General features: G+C 39.2%; 1 protein-coding gene across 1 annotated transcript; it reads left to right on the forward strand.

Annotated features, from left to right (window-relative positions):
- Positions 1-3069: 3069 nt before the first annotated feature.
- HABP4 (hyaluronan binding protein 4) lies at positions 3070-22039 on the forward strand. Its single transcript, XM_042826888.1, is given in 9 exon segments — positions 3070-3378; positions 8403-8547; positions 9343-9443; positions 9446-9509; positions 10448-10455; positions 12080-12155; positions 17971-18139; positions 19822-20001; positions 21510-22039. Coding segments are annotated over 9 exon segments (1077 nt in total). The 5' UTR covers positions 3070-3101; the 3' UTR covers positions 21567-22039.
- The last annotated feature ends 1024 nt before the right edge of the window (positions 22040-23063 follow it).

Here is a 23063-nt window from a genome sequence, read left to right on the forward strand (position 1 = left end):
AGTGAGCACAGTCTAATAATCTAAGTTTTGTTCTGTAGCCAGTAGTATGGTGAGGAGACGTGCCTTGCATGAATGGATCCAGATGAAAGCTGTGAGTGAGGCACAAAGTCTTCAGGCCCTGGGCTAAGGCAGGACCTGTTTTGTTTCAGGAGGTACACCTAGGCCTCTCCAGAGACAGAGGGAGGTGGCAGACAGCTCTGAAGCATAGGCAGGGGCTTTCTTGGTTTTAAGGCCTTGTGCTAAGGACAAGATGAAGTTGAGAACAGATGGTGTATACAACAAAGTTATCAACATGCTTTCTAAAAACAGAGGAAGTGATCCATGAATACTGGAACAGAACATCCTCACAGAAATCACTGACTGTCCCTTTGCTGGCCATGGAGCCCTGAAGGCCATGCTGGTAGCATTCATTGGATTGCTGTAGCTGACAAGGCAGTGCAGGGATGTTGGATCTGCACCTGCACAGATTGAATGTGTGTGCACCTGGGGTGGACAGGCACTGGGGCCTCCAGGAGCTGCTGGTATTAATCATGGGCATCAGAGGTGATAAAGGCACTTGTAGCTCCCAGACAGCTCTGGCACTGACCAATATTTCTGCTGTGGTTAATGGGACTATTTGCAGTAGTCTGTCAACTGTTCATGGGCTGATTTGGCCCTGTTGCATGACAAGTGGGGCGGAGGGACCTGCAAATCTGTGCCCTGGGAAGGGATAATGGAAAAGGATAGAGAGATAGGCCTAAAACAAAACAGCGGCAATGATCTGAGGAAAAACAAATTAATTTAAGAAATAAGATATTGGAATGCAAGATAACACACTGTAATACAATATAATACAATATAATTAGAATTGAAGCTAATAAATTAGAGAGAGTCCAGAAGCCAAAGGCCTTATTCTAATGCTGTGATGAGATGGCACCCACAACAGAGACAAGCAAGACGATTGAACGGGATGTCAGGTGACTTACCAAGCACTCCAAGTCAATCCTATGCCTGCTGCTGGGGAACACCCCATGTATCCTCTCTGTTTCCTCCCACTCTTCAACATCCTCAAAGCACAAAACACTGTTAGAAAGCAGTAAATAGTCTTTCGCCCTCTCAAGCTACTCTGCATGGTGCATGCCTGCATTTCAGCCTCCTGACTCTGGGATGGGTAGCAGAAGAAACGCCCTGAGATTCCAGGTGGAGACAAGACAGTTACGAGACAGTTAAGTCTTTTACTCCATCCAGACTGCCACAAGTCCTTGGGCTAGATAAGTTCCATTCAAGGATGCTGAGGGAGCTGGTGGAGGTGACTGCCAAGCTGTTTTCCACCATCTATCAGTGATTCTGGTCAACTGGAGAGGTCTCAGATGACTGGAGGCTTGCCAGTTTGACTCCCATTGCCAAGAAGGGTCATGAGGAGGATCTAGGGACCTACAGGCCTGTCAGTGTGACCCTGGTGCCAGGGAAGGTTGTGGACCAGATTGAATGTGTGTGCATGCGTGGGACAACCAGGGGATCAGGCCCTGCCAGCATGGCTTCATGAAAGGCAGGTCCTGCTCGACCAACATGATCTCTTTCTATGACTGTCACCTGTCACCTAATCTGTCACCTGGTGGATGAGATAAAGGCTGTTGCTGATGACCTAGACTTCAGTAAAGTCTTTAATGCTGTCTTCTACAGCATTCTCCTAGGAAAGCTGGCAGCTCACGGCTTGAACAGGTACACTCTTTTCTGGGTGGAGGGCTGGGCCCAGAGAGTGATGGTAAATGGAGTTATGTCCAGCTGGTTGCTGGTTGTGAGTGGTACTCCCGAGGGGTTGATATTGGTGTCCATCCTGTTTAATATCTTTATTGATGACCTGGATGAGGGTATTGAATGTACCATCAGTAAGTTTTCAGATGACACCAAGTTGAGTGGACATGCTCACCTGCCTGGGGATAGGAAGGCTCTACAGAGGGGGCTGGGCAAGTTGGATCAGTGTTGAGGACAATTGTATGAGGTTCAACAAGATCCAGTGCTGGATCCTGCACTTTGTCACAACAACCTCATGCAATGCTACAGGCTTGGGGCAGGGTGGCTGGAAAGCTGTGTAGAAGAAAAGGATTTGGGAGTGTCAGCTGATAGCTGGTTCAACAGCCAGCAGTGTGTCCAGGTAGTCAAAGTGGCCAGTGGCATCCTGGCTTGTTTCAGAAATAGTGCTGCCAGTAGGAGCAGGGAGGTAATCGTCCCTCTGTGCTCAGCTCTGGTAAGGCCACATCTTGTATGCCGTGTTTTGGGCCACTCGCAACATGAAAGACATTGAGGAGCTGGTGCTTGTCCAGAGAATAGCAAAACAGTGAAGGATTTGAAGCACAAGTCTTATGGGGAACAGCTGAGGGAACTGGGATTGCTGAGTCTAGAGAATAGGAGGCTCAGGGGAGACCTTATTACTGCCTACAAATACCTGAATGGTGGCTATGGTGCAGAGTTGGCCTCTTCTCCTGGTTAACAGTGATAGGACAAGAAGGAATGGCCTCAATTTTCTCCAAGGGAGGTTCAGATTGGATGTTAGAAAATGTTTTTTCTCTGAAAGAGCAGTAAGGTATCAGAAAAGACTAGCCAGGGAGGTGGTGGAGTCATTGTCCCTGGAGGTGTTCAAGAAACGTGTATGTATGGCACATAAATGTGTACACAAGGCACATGGTTTAGTGGGGAAATATTAATGACAGGAGGTAGGTTGGATTAGACCATCTTAAACATTTTTTCCCACCTTAATCATTCTAAGATTCATCCCTCGCACCGACTGGTCAGTGGGCAATTATTGGCTCTGCAGGGCGCTGCATTCTAATTAGCTGCAGCAGCAAAACAGGGCTGGACAAGGCTGCGCAGGGATTGGCTGATCATTGTCTAGGATTGGCCGTGGGCGGGGTCGGCAGTGCTGGTAGGAGGTGGCTGCGGACAGCCGGCAGTTTGGGGCGTGATTGGCTGGAAAGGCTTGAAACAGGGGCGTGCGGTGATGTGTGGCGCTGAGCCGGTGCGCTGCCTGTTCCCCGCCGCCTTCTGCTAAGACCCGCCGGTGGCCCGGTCCAGCCCAGCCCAGCCCGGCCCTGGGGCAGCAGGCAGGGTCCGTGGCCGTAGCAATGGCTATGATGAAGGGGGCGATGGGCTGCCCAGTGGCTAACATCATGGAGGAGACCTTCAGCTGCACTGTCGCCAACCGCTTCTACCAGCTGCTGGACGACGAGTCGGACCCTTTGGACAACCTCTGCGAAGCCGAGCGCCGCCAGCAGCAACGCAAGAACCTCAACAAAGTGGTGGCCCGGCGGGGCAGCCCCGGTGGCAGAGGGGGTACCGCCAAGAGGGAGCCTCAGAAGCAGCGCAAGCAGCTCGGGACGCCCGCGCCGCCGCCGCAGCTCGGTACGGGGCGCCGCGCCGCGGGGGAGTGGTGGCGTCTCAGCGGCGTGGGTGCGGGTTCGGGCGGCGCTGCCTCGGGTGGTGGCGGTGGGAGTGATGCGATCCAGGCCGAGTGCTGCTGGCAGCGGGAATGTGGCGAGATCCGAGGGAGCTTCCGCGGAGCGAGAGGCGGTCGGACTGCTCCGATGTGAGTCCGGGCCTCTGTGCTGCAGACAGTAAGTGCCGAAACAGGAACTTAAGAAACGCGAGGGAAGAGCGGGAGGCAGCTGCCTGCCTCCGTTCATCTGCTCTAACACTGCTGTGGATGTCCCACCCCTGGAGGCATTCAAGGCCAGGCTGATGATGAGTGGCAGCCCTACCCACTGTGGGGAGTTGGAGCTGGGTGGGCTCTGAAATCCCTTCCAATCCAAGCGATTCTGTAAGTTTTAATACCTTGGGGAAATACATATTAATTGCAATGGAACTATTATTGTTCCATCAAGTTGTTGTCAGTGCTACCACCTCTATTCCTGAAGTTTAGTTTTATGCTACTCCAGCAGCAATCACTTGACTTTGTGGGGCCAAATACGTGCTAGTTGATATGCATCTTTGTAGAAGACAAGGGTATAGGTTGTTGCTTTAGGCAGTTGTTTTGGACTGTTTTTTTGAGGTACTTCTGAGATAGAAACATGACTGTCAAAAATCTCTGCCTGGAAGATGGACATTCATTTTAGCACCAGGTCTCCTTCATTTTCAGGGTTATTTGCTGTGGTTACCAGCAGAAAGCAGAGGAATCTGTTAGTGAACAGCAGGGCGAAGCTTTGATGAAAAAGTTGTTGCGCAAGTGCTATTAGGTGTCCACCAGGACAGTGAAGTATTTGAAAGCCATCTTCACTTCCTACTTCTCCACTGATGTCTTGAGCATACAGGTTCTGAATGTAATCCTCTGTATTACCCCGTGACCTGATGGACTGAATATTTTCTGCTACCTTGATAGTAAGGAAACCTTCTTTCTGCAGGTAAAGGCATCAGATGCATGCCTTGTTTTACTTTACTGATAATTTAAGCAGGGAAAAATACTGCTGGCTTTGGTAGTAGACTTTAGGAAAGTGAATAAGCACCTACCTGAGGAATTATTTCTTATTAGGGAAATAAAAAGTACTTTCTCCTTTAAAAGTGGTTATCCTGAATTTTGAATGCTTGTGTGTTTGTGTCTTGGGTTCCTTGAGAAATAAGATTGTGTGGTGGAGAGAGGTGAGACCTGGGCCTGCCTGTGTACCTCTGCTATATTCGTCTTCTTGCTTGAATTACATGAAGTTAATTTGTTGTGCATAATTCAGTTTGAAAACTTCTGGATACCAAAAAAGTTACAGGGGGACTGCTAACTTAATGGGTGAGAATGATTAACTACTGGAAAGGTTTATCTTAGCAGCTGAATTTGGCACAAATCTTCTAGTGATGGCTGCATTTCTAGGATATGCTCCTGTTAAATATGTAATAACAAATTACTAAATTCTGATATTAGTGATTAATCTTATTTTTTCCTCTAAAGTGTAATATCTTTAGTAATTATCAGATCTAGGGCCTGACTCTCTAATTTCATTTCACTGTTTCATAATTAAATACTACAAAGGACCATGTTTGTGTCTGATCAGCTGGATCAGGTTCTGGTATTATGATTCATTGTACCTTGTACAGGTTTATCTAATTACTTGATTGTGTTGCTTGTTTGGGTTTCAAAAAGTGTTAAGCTTCACAGTTTTTTATTATTGTATTTCTTGAATACAGTAAGTCTGAAAAAGTAGTCTTTACTGTTAAGCCTGCATCTTTTGTGTGACTTCAATTTGTAACCTGTAGAAAGAATTACAGTCATCTGAGAGACTGTTACAGGTGTTGTTTTGAGGTTAGAGTGTCTTCTGTTTGAGGACAACACAAGTGGAACTTTGGATGGGAGCTAGACACAACTGCAAAGGCAGTTTGTTTGGCTGAATTGTTTTAAAATCCTTCTGTTGATATACAGTGGCAGGGAGCTGAAAAGGTCTGTTCCTAAAAAAGTACAGTATGTGCTTTCCCAACTCAGATTTCTGTGAAACATGTTTATTAAAAACACTTTTTAGAGAGTTGCCTTGCCTAAATGCTGTTTTATAAGTAACACTAATACTGATAGTAATGCACTGTGATGGCAAAGTGAAAATACACTTCAGTATGTTGGCTGTTCTATTTAACCAACAACTCATAAAAAACGAGCTTTTCCTTAGTGATGTCTGGGTATAGTGTCTGGTACCGTTTAGAGGTGTCTTTCTCAAGTAATAGCTCAGCTGTCTTTTCTGGGGGGGAAAAAAAAGCTGGTTTTGAAACAGTTCATTCAGTTCATTACATTTTCAATTTGAATATATTGATTTAGAAGGTAAAGTGATAGGCAGCTGAGCCGGTAGACTGGACAGGTGCAATAGCCTCCCATGGAGCTAGAGATGAAGTTAGTAATAGTGGATGTCTTCTTCAGCTTAATGTAAATCTAGCTGTAGGAAACAAGAGAATCACCTTAAAGAGAGGATAGATTTGACCTAGAAAAGATCAGTATTCAGGTTTTTCATTGCAAAGTTTGTGAGATTTCAAGTAAAAGATCCTCAAAACCCTACTGTGATTTTGCAGGAAAGTTGCATACCAATACGTATATACTCTAGCCAGTATATAAAATTGGAGTGTACTAACAGAAGTTGTTGATAAGCATTCAAAGCATAGCTCAGTTCATTGTAAGCGAAAGACATTGTGGCAACCCTACACAAGAGTACTTATGTGTTACTCTTTCCTGTCTGTCAACCGCAATTCCAATAAGGTTTGTTGGCTTTTGGAATCTTACATGGAAGTTTGAATTGGGACATATATGTAGCAGTAAATTTAAATAGGATAGCTTATGCTATCACAGCTGTCAGATTCTAATTTGGTTTGCTGTTGTAAGCTGAACTGAAAAATTGTGCCAGTAATCGATTCAAGGATTACACCATTTATTAGAAGTGTGGTTGCTGCAGCCATTTAGTTTTAATCCACTGCTGTGTGTCTGTCAAATCAGTTGAAGTATTTTTATATGATTTGTATCACAAGTAATCTTCTGCAGTATGTATGGCCATTTATTAGAATCAAAGTGAATAAACTATGCTGAAGCAACAATCTATCTGCTTTATCTGCAACGGTCAGTGCTAGTACTTTTAAGAGGTACTGGGAGTATAACAGAACCACTAGTCTCTTTTAAATGGCTGTTACCTCTTTGTTGTTTCAAGGAGTTCTCTGAGTGTGTGTATGTGGAATAGATGTTAATGCTAAATATATAGGGAAATTGGTCTTTGTGTTCTTGCAAAGTTATTCTAAATGCTTTTAATAGCTAACGAAAGGCTCAGAAATAAAAATGCACTCTTATGTTGCAATTGCTCATTCAGATCCAATCAAAATAAGTGGTCAAAAATTAAAAGTATTTTTGTTCCCCAAAACTAGGATTTCAGCTTAGAACCAATGCTTGCATAATTGGCGGTATAATTGGGATATACATATAGCAGACAGTGTATACCATTCTGTATTCTTTACAATTTCAAGCTTTTCAAATTAGTATAATTTAATAAAAAGTTCTCAAACTAATTTCAGAAATTGCCATTTATCCAGATATTTCATCTTAGTTTTGGGAATGAAAAAACACCTTCTTCTGTAAGAATTGAGCTAATCCAAACCTTGAGGAGGGAGAATGTATCATTTCAAGTGGTCTGTAGCTTAAAGAAAACCAGTTAAACTTCCTTCTGTGTACAGATATGATTATCCTTATTGCATAGCAAGAGGCTTCATCTATCACAATTTTATCTTATTCTCTGAGTGGATTGTTCTTTAGTTTGCTTCTATAGATTACGTTGCAGACTTCATGCTTGCTAGCCAAGCTTTAAATCAGATCTTTATATGTGGACATTTTCTGTAGAACTAGGAATTCATTTGTATATTAATATTGTGTAATGGGATTGGTTTTTGTATATTCTTGCAGCTGAGGCACATTAACCAGGACTATAATTTGTACATTAACCTGTTGAGTTCAGTAACTTCCTCAGCAGCACAGGTGCTTGTAGAAAAAAGAACACAGTTTCACTGGTCTGAGGCTTATGTTTCTGTAGTTCCTTGATTGTCTTAAATAGAGGACAATTTGGGGAAAACAGGGATGGATGAACTTAATGAATTCTATTGTTATACAGGATGCATTTGGGTTAAATGGACAACCTCAACTTGTCATTTACAATACACAGTACCTTTGCAATCAGTTTTTTCAACCTCAGCAGTGTCCACAAAAAAATCCCAGAAAGCTTAAATACATTTTGTCTTGGAATGTATTGACATTTTAGAATTAGGTGTAGCCTCTGTATTTGCTGCTTGGGTATCTTTTCTTTAAACTTGATGTCTGGCAGTGTTAAATAGTTATCTTCTCTTTAGAGCTGCAATAGGTGATCCTTATTTTATTGTATGCCGTATTTGTGAGCTTAAAGGAGAAATACAGGCTCAGGCTTGAAAATTTAGCTCATCTGTCAAGAAATGCGTTGATCAACAGCTGATAAATCTGAAATGATCTTTTCATCATTTATTCTGCAACAGTCTTGGAATTCATGTCTTCCAAAGAAGCTTCTCTGTCTTGTTCTGTATGACACCAGCAAGATCTTTGACATAAGAACATAAGAAACGATTTTTGTTCTTCATTTTTGTAACTTCATGTGAGAGGGAAAAAAATGCAATTTCTCTAGCTTGTTGTGGTTTTGTTTTTTGTTGTTATTTGTTGTTTTTTAGATGACTGAACTGTGTCAACAAGAGAGCTAGACTCACTAATCTGGAAGGGAAAGTATATATATTTAAAGACAGTGTCTGGTAAGACCAACTGTTGGGGCATTTAATAGTTGGGGTGGATTTGAGACTGGAGGGTTAAAGCTGAAGTCTGTAAGGTGTAGTTAGCTCACTTAAGTCAACAGTAACAATGATTCAGTTATTGTTAAACTCTTAGTAATGTGTGTGTGTGTGTGTGTATGTAGGTCAGAAGCAAGCACCTAAACAAGAAGAGTGTGGAGGAAAAGACAATAGCAGAGCAGAGAAACAAGACAAAACTGAATGGAGGCCGTCATTCATGGAATACTCATCTTATGAAACAGAAAGTCAAGCAGAATTCACAGCTAAGAGGTATGTATCATGTAGAAGATCATAAGGTGCCTCATAAAAAGGAAAAGTATATATGGGATGGGAAAGAGAGAGAAAGAGTTAAACTTCTTAAGCAGATATCACAGCCAAAAGTGACTTAAAGTGTTGTTAGTTTGTAGATTTGGTGCAGTACAAATTAGTTATGTCTGGCAGAGCTGCAATTTTGGCTTCCTTGCAAGTTGATATGGAACTGTTTTGTGAAGGCAAAACTAAGAATTGTTAAGATCTGAAAACTTAGCCCCTAGTCTGTAATGTAAATACATTTGGTTACCAAATTTTTTGGGACATCTGGTGCAGATTGAAAGTAGAATAAATTTTACAGTTCAAACTGAAACTATGCCTTGCTGTACTGCTTGCTACTTAGACAGTGAACACGCAGATTTTGTTTTTGTTCTAAGTACTAGAATAATTCCACAAACTTTTAACAGTGAAGAGTATAGCTCTTCTTACTGTCTGTGAATGTAGTTGATATTTTAAAACTTATTTGCAGTTGCATATGAATCTGAATTTGAGAGTGGAGTTATTACTCAAATCACTGAAGACATGACAGCTTTATAGTGTTTTATTAAACTTCTCTAATATTTCTGTTCATCAGTGGCTAAAGTTGCTATTCCTATTGTGTGTAATAATTCTTACTTTAATGCTAAAACTAATACAATTGTACTGTATTATGTGAAGATGTGGATTTAAAAAATTTTACAGTAGCTCCCCTATACTGATATCACAGTTACACAAAGTAAACATAGGATTTTTTTCTCCTTGTACTCCGGCAACAAGTCTTTTTAGACCTATTGGGGAATTAGACTATGAAAGGCCAAGAGGTTGTGGAAGAGGAGGAGGTGAAATGCAAGGTAGAGGAAGAGGCGGTGGAATAAACAAAAGTTTGATGTCTTTGACCACAGAGGAAAATGGGAATTTGAAAGACAAAGTGGCAGTGATGAAATGTAAGTGTTGAGTGTGCTTATTTTCAGTGAACAATAGAGGTGACATTATGGTAGAATTTCTTGCGTATTCTATGCCTTTCTTTGTAGACAAACTGGCTGCCAAAAAGACAGTTTTAATTTGGGAGTCTGCTGGAGAAAAAAAAAAGCTCTTAAAGAATGTTCTTTCCTCTTTCTAGCAGAATGAGAACAGATAACATAGAAAGTGGAAGTGGAGCTTGCAACTGGGGAGCAGTTAAATATATGGTGTACAATATGTAATTGTGTCCACCATCATAGTCTGGTTCTCACTGTAGGCAGTATTCTGTTCATCAAAGTCTGGATGTTTTTAGGCTAAAGTTGTGCTTTCTATTCATTGTTGTGATTAATGCTGTTCTATAGCTTATTGAACTTATCTCTATTATTTATACTGAACAGCTGAACTTGTAGCAAAAGTGTGGTGAAAGTTCTTGAATAAAAGCCAGCCAAAATTCATCTGAGTGGGGACAAAGTTGTCTTTTAACTGAAATGAGTTACGTATTTTTCTAATATTCAAGTAAGTGGGATTCTTGTATTTGATGTTGCTACAAAATACCAACTACCAGTGAAGCTTTGTCATTGGGCCTAAGATTTTATGTTGCAAAGCTGTAGTACAGTTTTGTGTGGTCCAGCAGTGCTTAGCTGGCTGCACCACTGAAGAATATTTCAGAGCATGCCAGGATCAGTGACAGAGTGTGACTTTTTATTTAGTGGTCAAAAAGATGAAAAAAGTTAGGAACTTCAGTTGTCTACTTCATTCATTGATATGTATTTGGATTACCAAAAACTTTGTTGGGAAAGTCTTCTTTTGTCTATTTGCTGTTGGTTAAGTATTCCAGCTTTTCAAAACAAGTGATCATCTGTGTAAATATGGTTATATCTAATTGTGCAAAACTAGCTTGTCTAATATACTGAAGATGGAGTGAACTGTGTAAGGCTCAAGAAAGTGAAGTTCAGTTTTATTTTTGCCTTCAGTCTTCCCTGTTAACTGCTTGCCTCCCTGAAGCTATGCTAAAGTATCTGGAAGGCAGGAAGGTGATCTGGGAGAACCAGTGTGGCAAATCCTACTTGACCAACCTAGTGGCCTTCTCTGATTGTGTCACTGCAGTGTTCAGTGGACAAAGAACTGGCTGCAGGATTGAGTCCAAAGAGTGGTGGTCAGTGGCTCAGTGTCTGGATGGAGACTGGTAATGAGTGATGTCCTCCTGGGGTCGGTGCTGGGACCAATGCTCTTTAGTATCTTCATCAGTGATATTGATAGTGGGGTTGAGTGCACCCTCAGCAAGTTTGCTGATGACACCAAGCTGTGGGGGGCTGTTGACTCACCAGAGGGATAGGATACCACCCAGAAGGACCTAAACAGGTTTGAGCAGTGAGCCCAGGAGAACATCATGGAGTTCAGTAAATCCAAATTCAAGATCCTGAACCTGGGTTGAAGCAACCCCCATTACCAATACAAGTCAAGGGATGAAATGATTGAGTGCAGTCCTGCTGAAATAGACCTGGGGGTACTGGTGGATGGGAAGCTGGACATGAGCCAGCAGTGTGCCCTTGCAGCCCAGAAAGCAGAGCTGATAGTGGCCTTTCAGTATTTAAAGGGCAACTACAGGGAAGGAGACAGACTCTAGAAGGTCTGTGGAAACAGAACAGGGGAAATGGTTTCAAGCACAGAGAAGGCAGGTATAGGTTAGAGATAAGGAAAAAATCTTTTTACAGTGAGGGTGGTTAGGTACTGGAACAGATTACCCATTGATGTGGTTGTTGCCCTGTTCCTGGAAACTCTAATGGCAAAGCTGGATAAGGCCCTGGGCAGCCTTATCTAGCTGTGTTGTTGCTGTTCATTGCAGGGGAGTTGGACTACATGTCCCTTCCAACTCTGAGGATTCTGAGATCCTGCTTATTTCCCCTAGCTGTTTGGTTTTTTTTGTTCAGTAGTATTACTACTTAAGGTACAAGTGCAGATATCAAAGCTTTCTTGTGATGTGTCATGTATGGTGGAAGTGTGATTAAATTGGGATTGTCTAAACAATTCTAGAAGTATATCTGTACCTTAATTGTTAATGATTCATTGAAGCTACAAGGTTTTTGTTGTTGTTATTTTTTTTATATTTTTAATACGCATACTTACCAGTGGAATGAAAATAAGTATGCTACTGGTTTTATTTGGCCAGTGAAGTGTTACAGAAAATGTAAACTTCTAAGATGAAATATGAACTCTACTGTTTCAATAGTGGAAAATAAAAACCACAGGCATCAGAGATGACTGATTGAACAGAACACTGTTGTCAAGTACTGGTATTCATAATTGGGTTATTGTCTTCATGCATCTTTGAATAAAAGTACATGAAAATTGTTTTTTCCAGTTCTTTTCATTTTGTTAGTGCATACAGTCACTTAGATGAACTTTTTTCTTATGATTCTGGGGTTTTGTTTCTTTTGGTTTTTTTTTTCCCCTTTCCAACAAATTTTGCCAAATACATCATGTTTAGACCTGCAGGGTTTTTCCTAATATGACTTACAAAGAGTGTATGTTTTCTGTTTACTATTCTAGTGAGGTGAAACTGCTCCAATTTTGCAACTGCAAAAAACAGCTAAGTCTCCAGAGATGTCTGAAGGAGAATCTCTAAACAAGTATAGCTGACTAAAATAATTATTTCTAAATGCAAAGGAAACAGTTTGCTGTTACTGACATTCTTGACTTGTACTGGGAAACATACTTGAAATTTGAACTGTGAAGTTTTGCTACTGCAGATATTTTAAAAAAGAAACTTTCTCTATACTTTTGTCTAAAAAAGGAGTTCTTAAGTATTAGAAAAGTTTAATTATGCAGCTGCGGTTTTGAATGACCCACTGATGCTTACATTCCTAATGCGTGATGATGATTTAATGAGGGGCTGTGCATTGCGTTACACTTTTGACTTGGGAAATGAATAAAAATTACTCTGCTTTATTGAAGTAGTAGAGTACCTCAGAAGTAATTTATTATTTTTTTTTTTTTTTTAAAAAAAGGTATTCATGATACCTGTGCAGTCACACAAACACAATTGAAGAACACTTAAGATAAAATTCTCTAAGTTACTTATTCATCAGTCACTAATAATGTACAGAGGACCTTTATAGAACCTGAAAAACTTGCAGGAAATGGTCTTGCAGTGAGCCCTAAAAGTAGACTTTGCCTTTTGCTTTCTGACTTTAAGACTTATCAGTCTTCATGGAAAATTTGTTTTAGATGAAATAAGTGCTTTAGCTTAAAGTAACTGGACAATCTTGTCCAAGAAAGAGAATTCAAAGAATGAGCAAATAGCACGTTGTGAATATCTCTTAAACTGTGGAAAGTGACAGAATGTCAGTGCCCTCTTCTATTGTTATGAAGCCTTTTTTGTCCAACGATGCAACTTGTTTTTAATTAAGTTGGTTCATTTTTTAACTTGAGTAGGCTGCAAATACTGTTTTATATATTCAGTTTATATAAACCTGTTAGAAGCTGAGTTGGCACAACTTTTTTTTTTTTTTAATTTAAAACTTGAATATACAGATAAGCCTTTTTATATATGACAAAATCTAAGAAGCTGAGTGATGACAGGATTTCTAGAAAGGTTTTTCGAAGTGGTCTTAAGTCAGATGGCTAATGTAGATAAGCACAATGCAATTTTGACAGATTTATTTAGTTAAATAGGAGAGCAGCTCTTAAGCACTTTTTGTCAGTTACTGGCGCCTTCAGTTTTTTCAGGTTTGTACCAGTTTATCCATCATTGTAGCAGTAAACAAACCCAGCAATTTAAGCTCTTCGTAGTTATGTCCTGACATTAGTTCCATGTAGAACATAAGACTTGAAGTTTACGTCTTGGCAAAGGCATCTTACAGAATCTGCCATTTGTTTTTTTTACAGAAGTCTCAGAAGCCAGTAGGGAGTCAAAAAGATTGAGTGCTTTTACTGCTTATCTTATTTTTAAACATTTAATTTGGAAAAATGCTGAATTCAGTGAAATGCAGAAAAGCAAGTAAAGTGCAAGAACAAAACTGCTTAACATAATCTTTTCAATGTAGTAAATATTATTCTGGAAACTCACAAATCTGTATGCAAAATGCATGTTATATATCGTAGAATCATAGCATTTCTCAGATTGGAAAAAACCTTAAAGATCATCAAACCCAACCACAACCTAACCATATTACCATAACTCTAACAATGTTGCTCTAAATCATGTCCCTGAGCACCACATCCAAAAGGATTTTAAACACATCTGGGGGTGGCAACTCAACCACCTCCTTAGGGAACCTATTCCAGTGCCTAACAACCCTTTCTGTAAAAAATTTTGTCCTGATATCCAACCTAAATCTATACCTCATTGCGAGTATCTTTGAAAGTAATGTCATTTTGGTGACTTCACATCTTTTAAGATAAGGTGTAAATAGTACATATTTAATTAGGGAAGGTTGTATTACTTAAGAAGGGATTTCTTAATGTGGAAAATATGTTATTTTTCAAATATTTAAAAGCAAAAGCTGTTGGGATATGGTTTTCTGGTGTGACGTGCTTCAAAATTTACCGAAAGGATTTATCTGCTTAGGTTGCCTCTGCTTTACAGAGTTGCTGTCAACTGGCAGGTAGCATACACCAGTAGAAGATTTTAACCAGATTATATTCTGCTCTCCCTAGAGCCTCAGCCCTGTGGGAGTAGGAGTGTGTGTCCAAGTTACTGCTAGGGTTTTTCTCATTTTGACTTATAAATACAGGAGTCACAGAATTACAGAATTGTAGTGGTTGGAAGGGACTTCTAGAGATTGAGTCCAACCCCCCTGCCAAAGCAGGCTTCGCAGACCAGGCTGCACAAACAGGTCTTCTCTGGAGACTCCACAACCTCCCTGGGCAGCCTGTTCCAGTGCTCTGTCACTCTCACCATAAAGAAGTTCTTTTGCATATTGGTGTGGAACTTTCTATGCTCCAGTTTATGGCCATTTCCCCTTATCTCGCCCCCATAGAGCACTGAAAAGAGGCTGGCCATGTCTCCCACACTTAAGATGCTTACAGAGGGAGAGGGTCACCTTCTTGTATTGAGACAGATTAAAAAACAAAAACAAAAAAACAAAAACAAAAACAAACAAAAAAAAAAAACCAAACCACCCCAAACTTGATTTTGTTTCTTCTCTCATTCTCTTCCTTCCCTGGTGTGATTTACCAGTGATTTACCATTTTAGAAAGTAGTTATAGTCCTGGCAGTTGTGAAAAATTTGTTCAAGTGGAGATACTGCATAGCTTTATGGTTTGGTACTGGCTAACTTCACTGCATCTCTGGGAAGACTTCTACAAGCTTGTATAATCTAAAAGGTCTTTGCCTTTAGCTCTGTGTCTGTGTTGCTATTCTTAATTCCATTTGCAAAGTATTGCAGGACAAGAATGTATTTAATACTTGCATAATGTAAATTATTTGCTATTATGCTATGTCTTCGTATTTCCTTTAAGTCTGAACAACATCAATATACGGTGCATATAGTATCACAAATTACATACTAATAATTTTTTTTTGCTGCAGCTAACGTGTATAAAATATAAGTACTATTGCTATATAAGCTGTCCTCACAGATACTTTCTGTTGAACTTGTCTTCACAGTCTGAACAATTGAACAAATGTGTGTTAGTTGGTAATTCAGATAAATGGATTTTTATTTTTGCTCAGTGCAGCACATAGTCATCTAACCAATTCCTGTGAAAGGTATTTGTGGAGTTAGTATTTATTCTGTGATGTTTTCTTCCATTTCTTCACACAAAATCCATCTCCCTTTTTGTTGGATACGTGTATCCATCTGATCTTTTAAGGAAAAATTCCAAATTTGTCCTCAAGTGTACAGTCTTATTTAGTTCTCTTGTTTCTTAATTGTGACATAAAGCCAGTCCAAATCTTTATAAGTATTTTATGTAATGCTTTTCTTCTCTAGTTAACTTGTATAATGCAAATTGATCTTACGTTATCTCTTGATGGTCTTTCTAATACTTTGGAATTAAATGTTGTTTTTTTTTTATCTCCCAAGTATCTTGCCCTGCTCATCATGGCCACACAACAATCTATTCAATTTTTAGCATTATGTAAGCATTTTTTTTAGCATTATTTTAGCATTATGTAAGTTTCTTCCTCAGCCCATCTTTAAGACTTTCCTGTAGATCATATATTTTATACTTCGTATGTCTTACTGTTCTCTTCTGGACTCTTTAGACATTCCCACATGGAAGACACACACTTCAGAGTTTGGTCCATCCTAGTAGCAGTGACGTCTTTTCCAAACAAGGATTCAAGCGTGTTGTTCTAATATTTTGCTGGTAGGAAGTCAACAGGTGCTGTTGATTGGAGGTTGTTTGTCTGAGTTACTGAGTTGCAGTAATCTTGCACAGGTTAGGTAGGAGAGAGTTCATATTTCTGAGCTTTTTTCTTACCAGTGTTTCTGTGTTTGGGGAGCTGACACTTTTGAAGCATTTTTGCTTCTTTGGAATTCCTAGTGTTTTGTTGAGGATTTTATTTTTTTCTTTTGTTTGCTTTCATATCACTTACTCTCTTTATTAAATGTCTCTTTAGGATCTTTAGGAAATGGGGTAAATGCATTACTTCTCACAGTGCAAACAGTATCACAGAGTTGACCTTAAAGCTCTGCTTGAATGCATGTGTTTCTTTTTCAGATTGAAAGACTGATAACTAATACTTAAGTACTTGTTGCAGCTGTTTTTCTTCTATCTGCAGTTCTAATTGAGGACTGACACAGTGGAAAAAGAGAGAGAAGGACGAAATACTTCCTAGTGTTCAGAAACACAGTTCACTGATTCTGTTTTGACATACTGACTTAGGAATGACTTAATAGACAACATTATTATAAGCTTTCTTTCTCTTTTTTTCTTTGTCTCTGGGTGTCTGCATGTTGTCAGAACACTCACAACAAATGTATATGCTTTCAGCATGCTTGTACAAGATCAGAGATGAAATGTGCTGTTCGCTGTCACTTAATTATGCTTCTGTCCGTGATAAAGTGTAGAGGAGTGATTTTTTTACATGATCCTATAGTGATGAAATGAGGGAAAATGGATTTAAACTGAAAGAGAGGAGGTTTAGGTTAGATGTTAGGAAAATTAATTCTATTCAGAGGGCAGTGAGGCACTGGAACAGGCTGCCTGGAGAAGCTGTGGATGCTCTGTCTCTGAGTTCAGGGCTAGATTGAATGGGGCCCTTTGAAGCCTGATCTGGTGGTGGCAGCCATGCCCATTGCAGGGAGTTTCGATCTCAGTGATCTCCAAGGTCTCTCCAAGGTCTCTTTCAATCCAAGCCATTTTAAGAAAGTGAATTTCCAAATTGAACCTAAACAACTGCATTTTTATATTAAAAAAATTTGCTCTTGGTAATCAGCATTTGATAGAAAAAATATGAAACCTGGGATCCAATGAAAGGAAGGAAAGCTGTATTTCTCCTATGAGAAGGGACCTAATGAAAAGGTTTTCTGGAATAATCAGTGTTAGGAAAATGCTTAACGAACATCAACTTCTGTTGCTATGTGTAATAGCTTTGGGTGGGAGAAGGATGGATCAGATTTTAAGGATCTGGGAATCAACTGATACACTGTAGTTTATAGTGTTTATTGTAGTTTACAGTGTCCTGTAGTTTATAGTGTTTGGTTATTTTAACAATTATGATTGAAGGAGTTGTACTTCCTGCATTTGTCTCTGTTTAGGAGGGAATAGTTTTCTGCTGATAACTTAAATGGTACATTCTGTGAGTGTACTGTAAGCAGCAAGTGGTTCTGTTTAAAACAGTTATAGCATTTTCCTGGTGCTGGCATAAATAGTCAAACGATATGTTGAGAAGGTCTTAGTCTTAGACATTGTCTTCTGTTTTCACAGATCAAAAATAAGCAAAGCTGATTGATCTGCTTGCATTTTCCTTTAGCATATCAGCATTATTGTGCTTTGTGACAAATTGAAACTGTACTAGGTTTAATCTGTTTTAGGCAGGTGGTAGACACTGCCCCTGTGTAACCTGACAAATCAAAGAAGCAGTGTGTGAATATTAGACCTCGCAACTGTGGCTGTATTTGCTAAAAGTAGATTCACTGTTGAAACAGAGTTGAGAATATCCTAGACCAAAAGGCAGAGTGATTTGTTGTAGAATCTGCAATGCTTCAACTTACAGTAAGACTGGATAAATACCAGAACTTAGTCCAATAGTTGGGAGGAAATTCTTGCTTGTAAGACTAATTTCATGCAGGCCATAGGTGTATTTTACAAGTTAGGTTAATGTAAAAGTCATACACCAAGTTACTACGGCTTGTAAGTAAAATTGAGGACTGTAATTTGGTGAGAAACATTCCATGTGTTCTGTTCACTATACTTACTTTAGAGATTAATGTTCTCTTTCATCCTGGCATGTTATAAGCTAATGGGTTTTACTTTACAACTACAAACCCTTAGAGTTGCTGAAGGAAAGCCAATGGAAGAAGTAGTTCAAGAAATGACGTTAGATGAGTGGAAAAATCTTCAGCAACAGAATCGACCGAAGCATGAATTCAACATCCGGAGGCCAGAATCCACTGTTCCTTCCAAAGCAGTGGTGATTCACAAGTCAAAATATAGCAGTGATGTAAGCATTACCTGTGGAATTCTGTAAACTTTGCTTTATGCTGAGGAAACTCTCCTTGTTTTCCACTAGTTTTAGTATAATCTGAACCCAAAATAGTATCTGAACTTTGTTACTGTAATCATGTATGTGCCTTAAAGTTTGCCTGACACTTATTGTCTGTTCATTTTTCTCTCAGGTCAAAATAGGGGTATATTTTATATGCAGGCATGTAATATATTAAGTTATTCTGTTTTAAAATGTATATTCTTAGCAATATAAAACTTGTTTCCTTATTGCTGCCACACATGTAGATCTCCAGTAGTGCCACAAGATAAACTTGTCTTATAAAGACTTCTTATCCTACCTTGGAACTGTATTTAGCTAAACTATCAGTACATGTTTGCACGGATATGGCATCTATTTTGGCATCTGTTAGTCTGGATGCTAAGTGTCAATTTTCTCATCTGTTCTGGACCCCAGATTCCATTGTGCACTTGGATTATATACTTTTTTCCAGTGTTATGGTCCTATTTCTTAAAAGAACTCTGGAGACCTTCTTCTATAGTGATATACTTTCTCCCCACTTTTCCCATTTTTTTTTCCATGGTGTCTGTTGGGCAACGTTTCAGGAAGTACTTCTGTTAATATGATTGGGAAGTGCTGAGGAGAAGCATGAGAATTTGCTTATATTCCTGCTAGCTTAGATTGTAGATTTTGAGGGTCGCAAAAGTATATGTATGTCCTTGTAACCTAGCATGATGAAACTGTGATCCTTGATTAAGGTCTGTGTGCATGTATGCAATACACATTGTATTCTTTGTCTACTCATAACACTGAAACATGCAGCTTTTCTTTGTGAGTCATAATCACTGTAGGTCACTGAGTTCTTCTCGGTACAGACAAATACAGAAGCTGCTTGCATCCTTTTTAGCATGGCTTTTGGTGCTCATGGATACCATTGCCCTTTCCTTTGGGATGAGAGGATGCACTGGGGAGAATAACTTTCACAAGTTCTGAAAGTATGAGAAATGCATGCTGTTCTTATTGCTCCTAAACTTTCTTGGCTGGCAATACCAAGTGACCTTGTCAAAATGAATGTAAAAGAGATACAGAAACTGCATAGCAAAGACAAATCAAAAGTGTTTTAAAATGAGAGATTCTTTACAGTATGGGATGAGTTTACAGATATTTTAACTTCAATGCATGTTAAAATTGTGGTGGGAAGCAATCTTAAATACACTAGGAACTAGGAATATTAAGAGTTAAAAGAGAATCTCATAGTTACAGACAAATATATTAAATATATATATATTGGCTAGTAACCAAATGCTGTGGTTTCTGTCCTTTTAACCATTAGCTGAAGGTAATTGTAGGAGTAAGTAGGTTAGGCCTGATTCTCTGGTTCCTTAGGGAAGCCTTATAGATTATATTGCTGCAAACTTCAATATTGTGGAGCTATACAGTATGGCAGACCTTGCTTCAAGGACTCTCTGAGCAAACAAAACTATCCCAGGTATCTGGGAGGCTGCAACTGTCTCACTTCTGTTCAAATGCTGTGCAAGTTGAAGCCTGTCTCCTATTCCAGATGTCATCTTAATATTTTTTTTGCTGCTTATTTTGTAATACGTGTGTATGTAAATGTGTCAGGGAGGGTAGAAGGCTGTATATGGAAATTACGAGCCTTAATCACACGTTTTTTCTAGATACAAAAGGGAGAGCTTGAAGACGATTATCAGATTTTTCGAAGGGCAGTGAATGATATAACATCTCAGCTTGATATCAACTTTGGGAGTCTTTCTCGCCCTGGCCGTGGATCAAGAGGAGCACGAGGTTGTGGCCGTGGCAGACAAGTTGAGGAGACACGATCTCAACCAGAAGTAATGGTAAAGTTTTCTGTAGGTTTTGTTTGCTTGGCAACATTTTTTGGTGGTAATTGTCCTTTCCCTCTTCCCCCTCTATTCTGGAGAGGTTTCTAGAGTAAGAGACTTGTTTCTGTTACCCACCTCACAGTATGTTGGCCTGGTTATTTTCAGTTCCTGACCCATACCAAGTTGCTTAAAGTGAAATATTGATTCTGGCTGAGGAGCTCTAACACATATATTTCTGATGGCTGGATTACCAGCTGCTGTGATGTTAACTAGAGGAAAGGATGCAGTGAACATTTCTTTCCTCATTGAATGTTTGATATAAATTAGGAATTTATTAACATGACGAAGACTTACTATATAGCAAGAAATTTCAGTTCTGTATAGAATCATAGAGTCCTCAGAGAGTTGAATGAAGCTCTGAAGGCCATGTAGTCCAACTCCCTTGCAATGAACAGGGACAACACATCTAGATCAGGTTGCCCAGGGCCTTATCCGGCTTTGTCTTTAGATTCTCCAGGCACAGGGCATCAACCATATCACTACGCAACTTGTTCCAGTGCTTCACCATCCTCATGTAGATTTTATTCCTTATCTCTAACCTAAATCTACCCTCCCGGAGGGTAAAAGAGAAAAGAGATAGAGCTGTAACTTTATAGAAAAGTTTCATCAAGGTTAGGTTCTTTGTGGCTTAAATAGCATGTAAACGGCTCAGACAATAATTTAAAAGATAAAGTTTTCATGCTTCCATTTATTTTTTGCCAGCACTAACTATTCATTTAAACACCTACTCTGTCAGAGGAGCTGATACTGACATTGTAGACTCTGTTTTTAAAACTGCCAGATCTTTAGTCTCTCTGTACCAGTGGGCATTCCAGTAGGTGAATGGGACATGTGCAAATAAACTCTAATTATAACAGCATCTTTAATTCAGCCCAAATTTAATTACTTTCTAAAGTGTTGATCTAAAGAACTTCCACTGGCTTTTTAGGAAGAAAAAAAAAAAAAATCTGCTTACCTAAAAAAAAAAAAATTATACCTTTATTCTTTGTAATCACCAAAGTTGCAGTTAGTTGTACATAAAGCAGTAAAACGGTTACATTAGGGAACTTACAAAGTGGTATGGAAAAGATTTTGTGTTTGCTTCATCTGAATGAAAAAGGCTTTTTGTATCACAAACTACAGACTATTCAGTAGCCCTAGAAAGTTTAAAAAAAAAAACAAAAAAAAAACCAATAATGTTTTTTCTAAAAAAAAGTTGTGGATGAGATTGTTGCACTTTCCCTATCCCACCTTAATACTACAAAATATGGTCCTACTCAGTATTATAAATAAGTTCATGTTGTATCAATTATAGTAGTCATAATTTCTCAGATAAAATTAGTATTTCTGTGATAGAGATGGTTATGAAGCATTTACTTTAAATAAAACAATGGATTTTTTCAGGGTAAATACATACTTATATGTAGCTTTCAGATGCTTTAAAATCTATTCACTTCTGTAAAGCTTTCTTTCTTACTCCATAGGTGCAAATTGTTGCTCCAAATCCAGATGATCCTGAAGATTTTCCTGCTTTAACATGAAAGAAATATCATGAATGGTGTTATCAACGGAGCTTTGGTGCAGCTCTAAAGAAACCAGTTCTGTACTGGTGCGAAGGAAAAAAAAAGTCCAAGTCTACTGGAAAAGCTGTTCTGGTTGATGGGTTTTTGTTTTTTTTTTCATGTGTGAAATGTTTGAACACATTAATGGAAGAGAGTTCTGGAGACAACAGTGGTCTGGAATTCTGTTATAGGGCCTAGTGCCTGCCTCCATTTGTGAAAGCTGTATGAAGGATTGCAGTACTCAAGTATAAGGCTTTGAATGAACATCAACAGTACAGTGCTTAAAAATGTAGAGACTATGTCAAGTTCTTCCTGGCAGCTTAGTGAAACTGTATGACATGGTTTGCCATTAGGAGTCTGTTTCATTTTGAAATATGAAAGCTACTTTCTGTTTCTTTGGTTGAAGTGTATTTTACACATTTACAAGTTGCAGTTCTTGAGAGTTTGGCAAATAAAACACAGTGCTTACTGGTTTGAGTTTGAGGTATTATTTTTATGAGTCAGAGACTGAAGCCTCTGCTGTTTGGCAACAAAGAGCTGATCTTACTTGCCTGAAAAATATCCCTGAACAGAAATGATTTTAAGACAGCAGCAGCTTGGTTGCTTTTAACAGGTAACTTTAACAAGTGTTTGTTCAGTGAGAAAATGCAATTTGCAGCTATTGTCAGTGAAATAAAATAATTTTGAAGACAGAACTAAGTCATTAAAGAAGAAATTTGTTTAGTGCACGAGAAACTACAAACTAAAATAGTAAATATCTCAAGTTGGAAGGAGTCCACAGTGATCATTGAGTTCAGCTCCTGCCTCTACCCAGGACCACTCAGAATTCAAGCCCTGTGTCTGAGAGCAGTGTCCAAGCACCTTTTGAAATCCATCAACTTGGGCCCATGATGTTGGGGAACCTGTTCCAGTGCCTGATCACCCTCTCATGAAGAACCTTTTCCTAATACCCACTCTAACCCTTCACTGACATAGCTATGTTTCTTGCCTTAACAAATAGTTTGTGTGGCATTGAGGATGAGATGGCCTTGTCCTTTCCTTGCAGTCCTCCTGTTTCTGAACCTGAGCCAAATAACCTCAACTGCAGCTTGAAACTTACTCCTTCACTCTGGCTATTCTTCTAGAATATTTTTGAGTAGTTCTGCCAAAAATGGCTATTTGATGTTTGTGAAACATAAATTATTCTTGATAAGAGACTTTGTGTCTCTCATTATACCTTTTCTACTGTTGTATCTTGACGTAGATGGCTTCTCTTTCTGTATTGTTAAAATCTTTGACAGTTGTTCCCTATTGTTCTGGAATATTGTATTGCAGCACTCCATGCCATGTTGAACTGCAGCATAAGGACACTTGGATGATGCTACTCCAAAAACTTAAACTTAGAATTTCATTCAAGTTCATTAGAATTAGAATTAAACTTAGAATTTCATTCAAGTTTTCCTTCAAATTTCTAGATGTCATACAAATATGAAGATG

Source organism: Centrocercus urophasianus, unplaced genomic scaffold (genome assembly GCF_019232065.1).
Source record: "Centrocercus urophasianus isolate 14NV4802_14NV808 unplaced genomic scaffold, USGS_Curo_1.0 seq_27, whole genome shotgun sequence".
Taxonomy (NCBI): domain Eukaryota; kingdom Metazoa; phylum Chordata; class Aves; order Galliformes; family Phasianidae; genus Centrocercus; species Centrocercus urophasianus.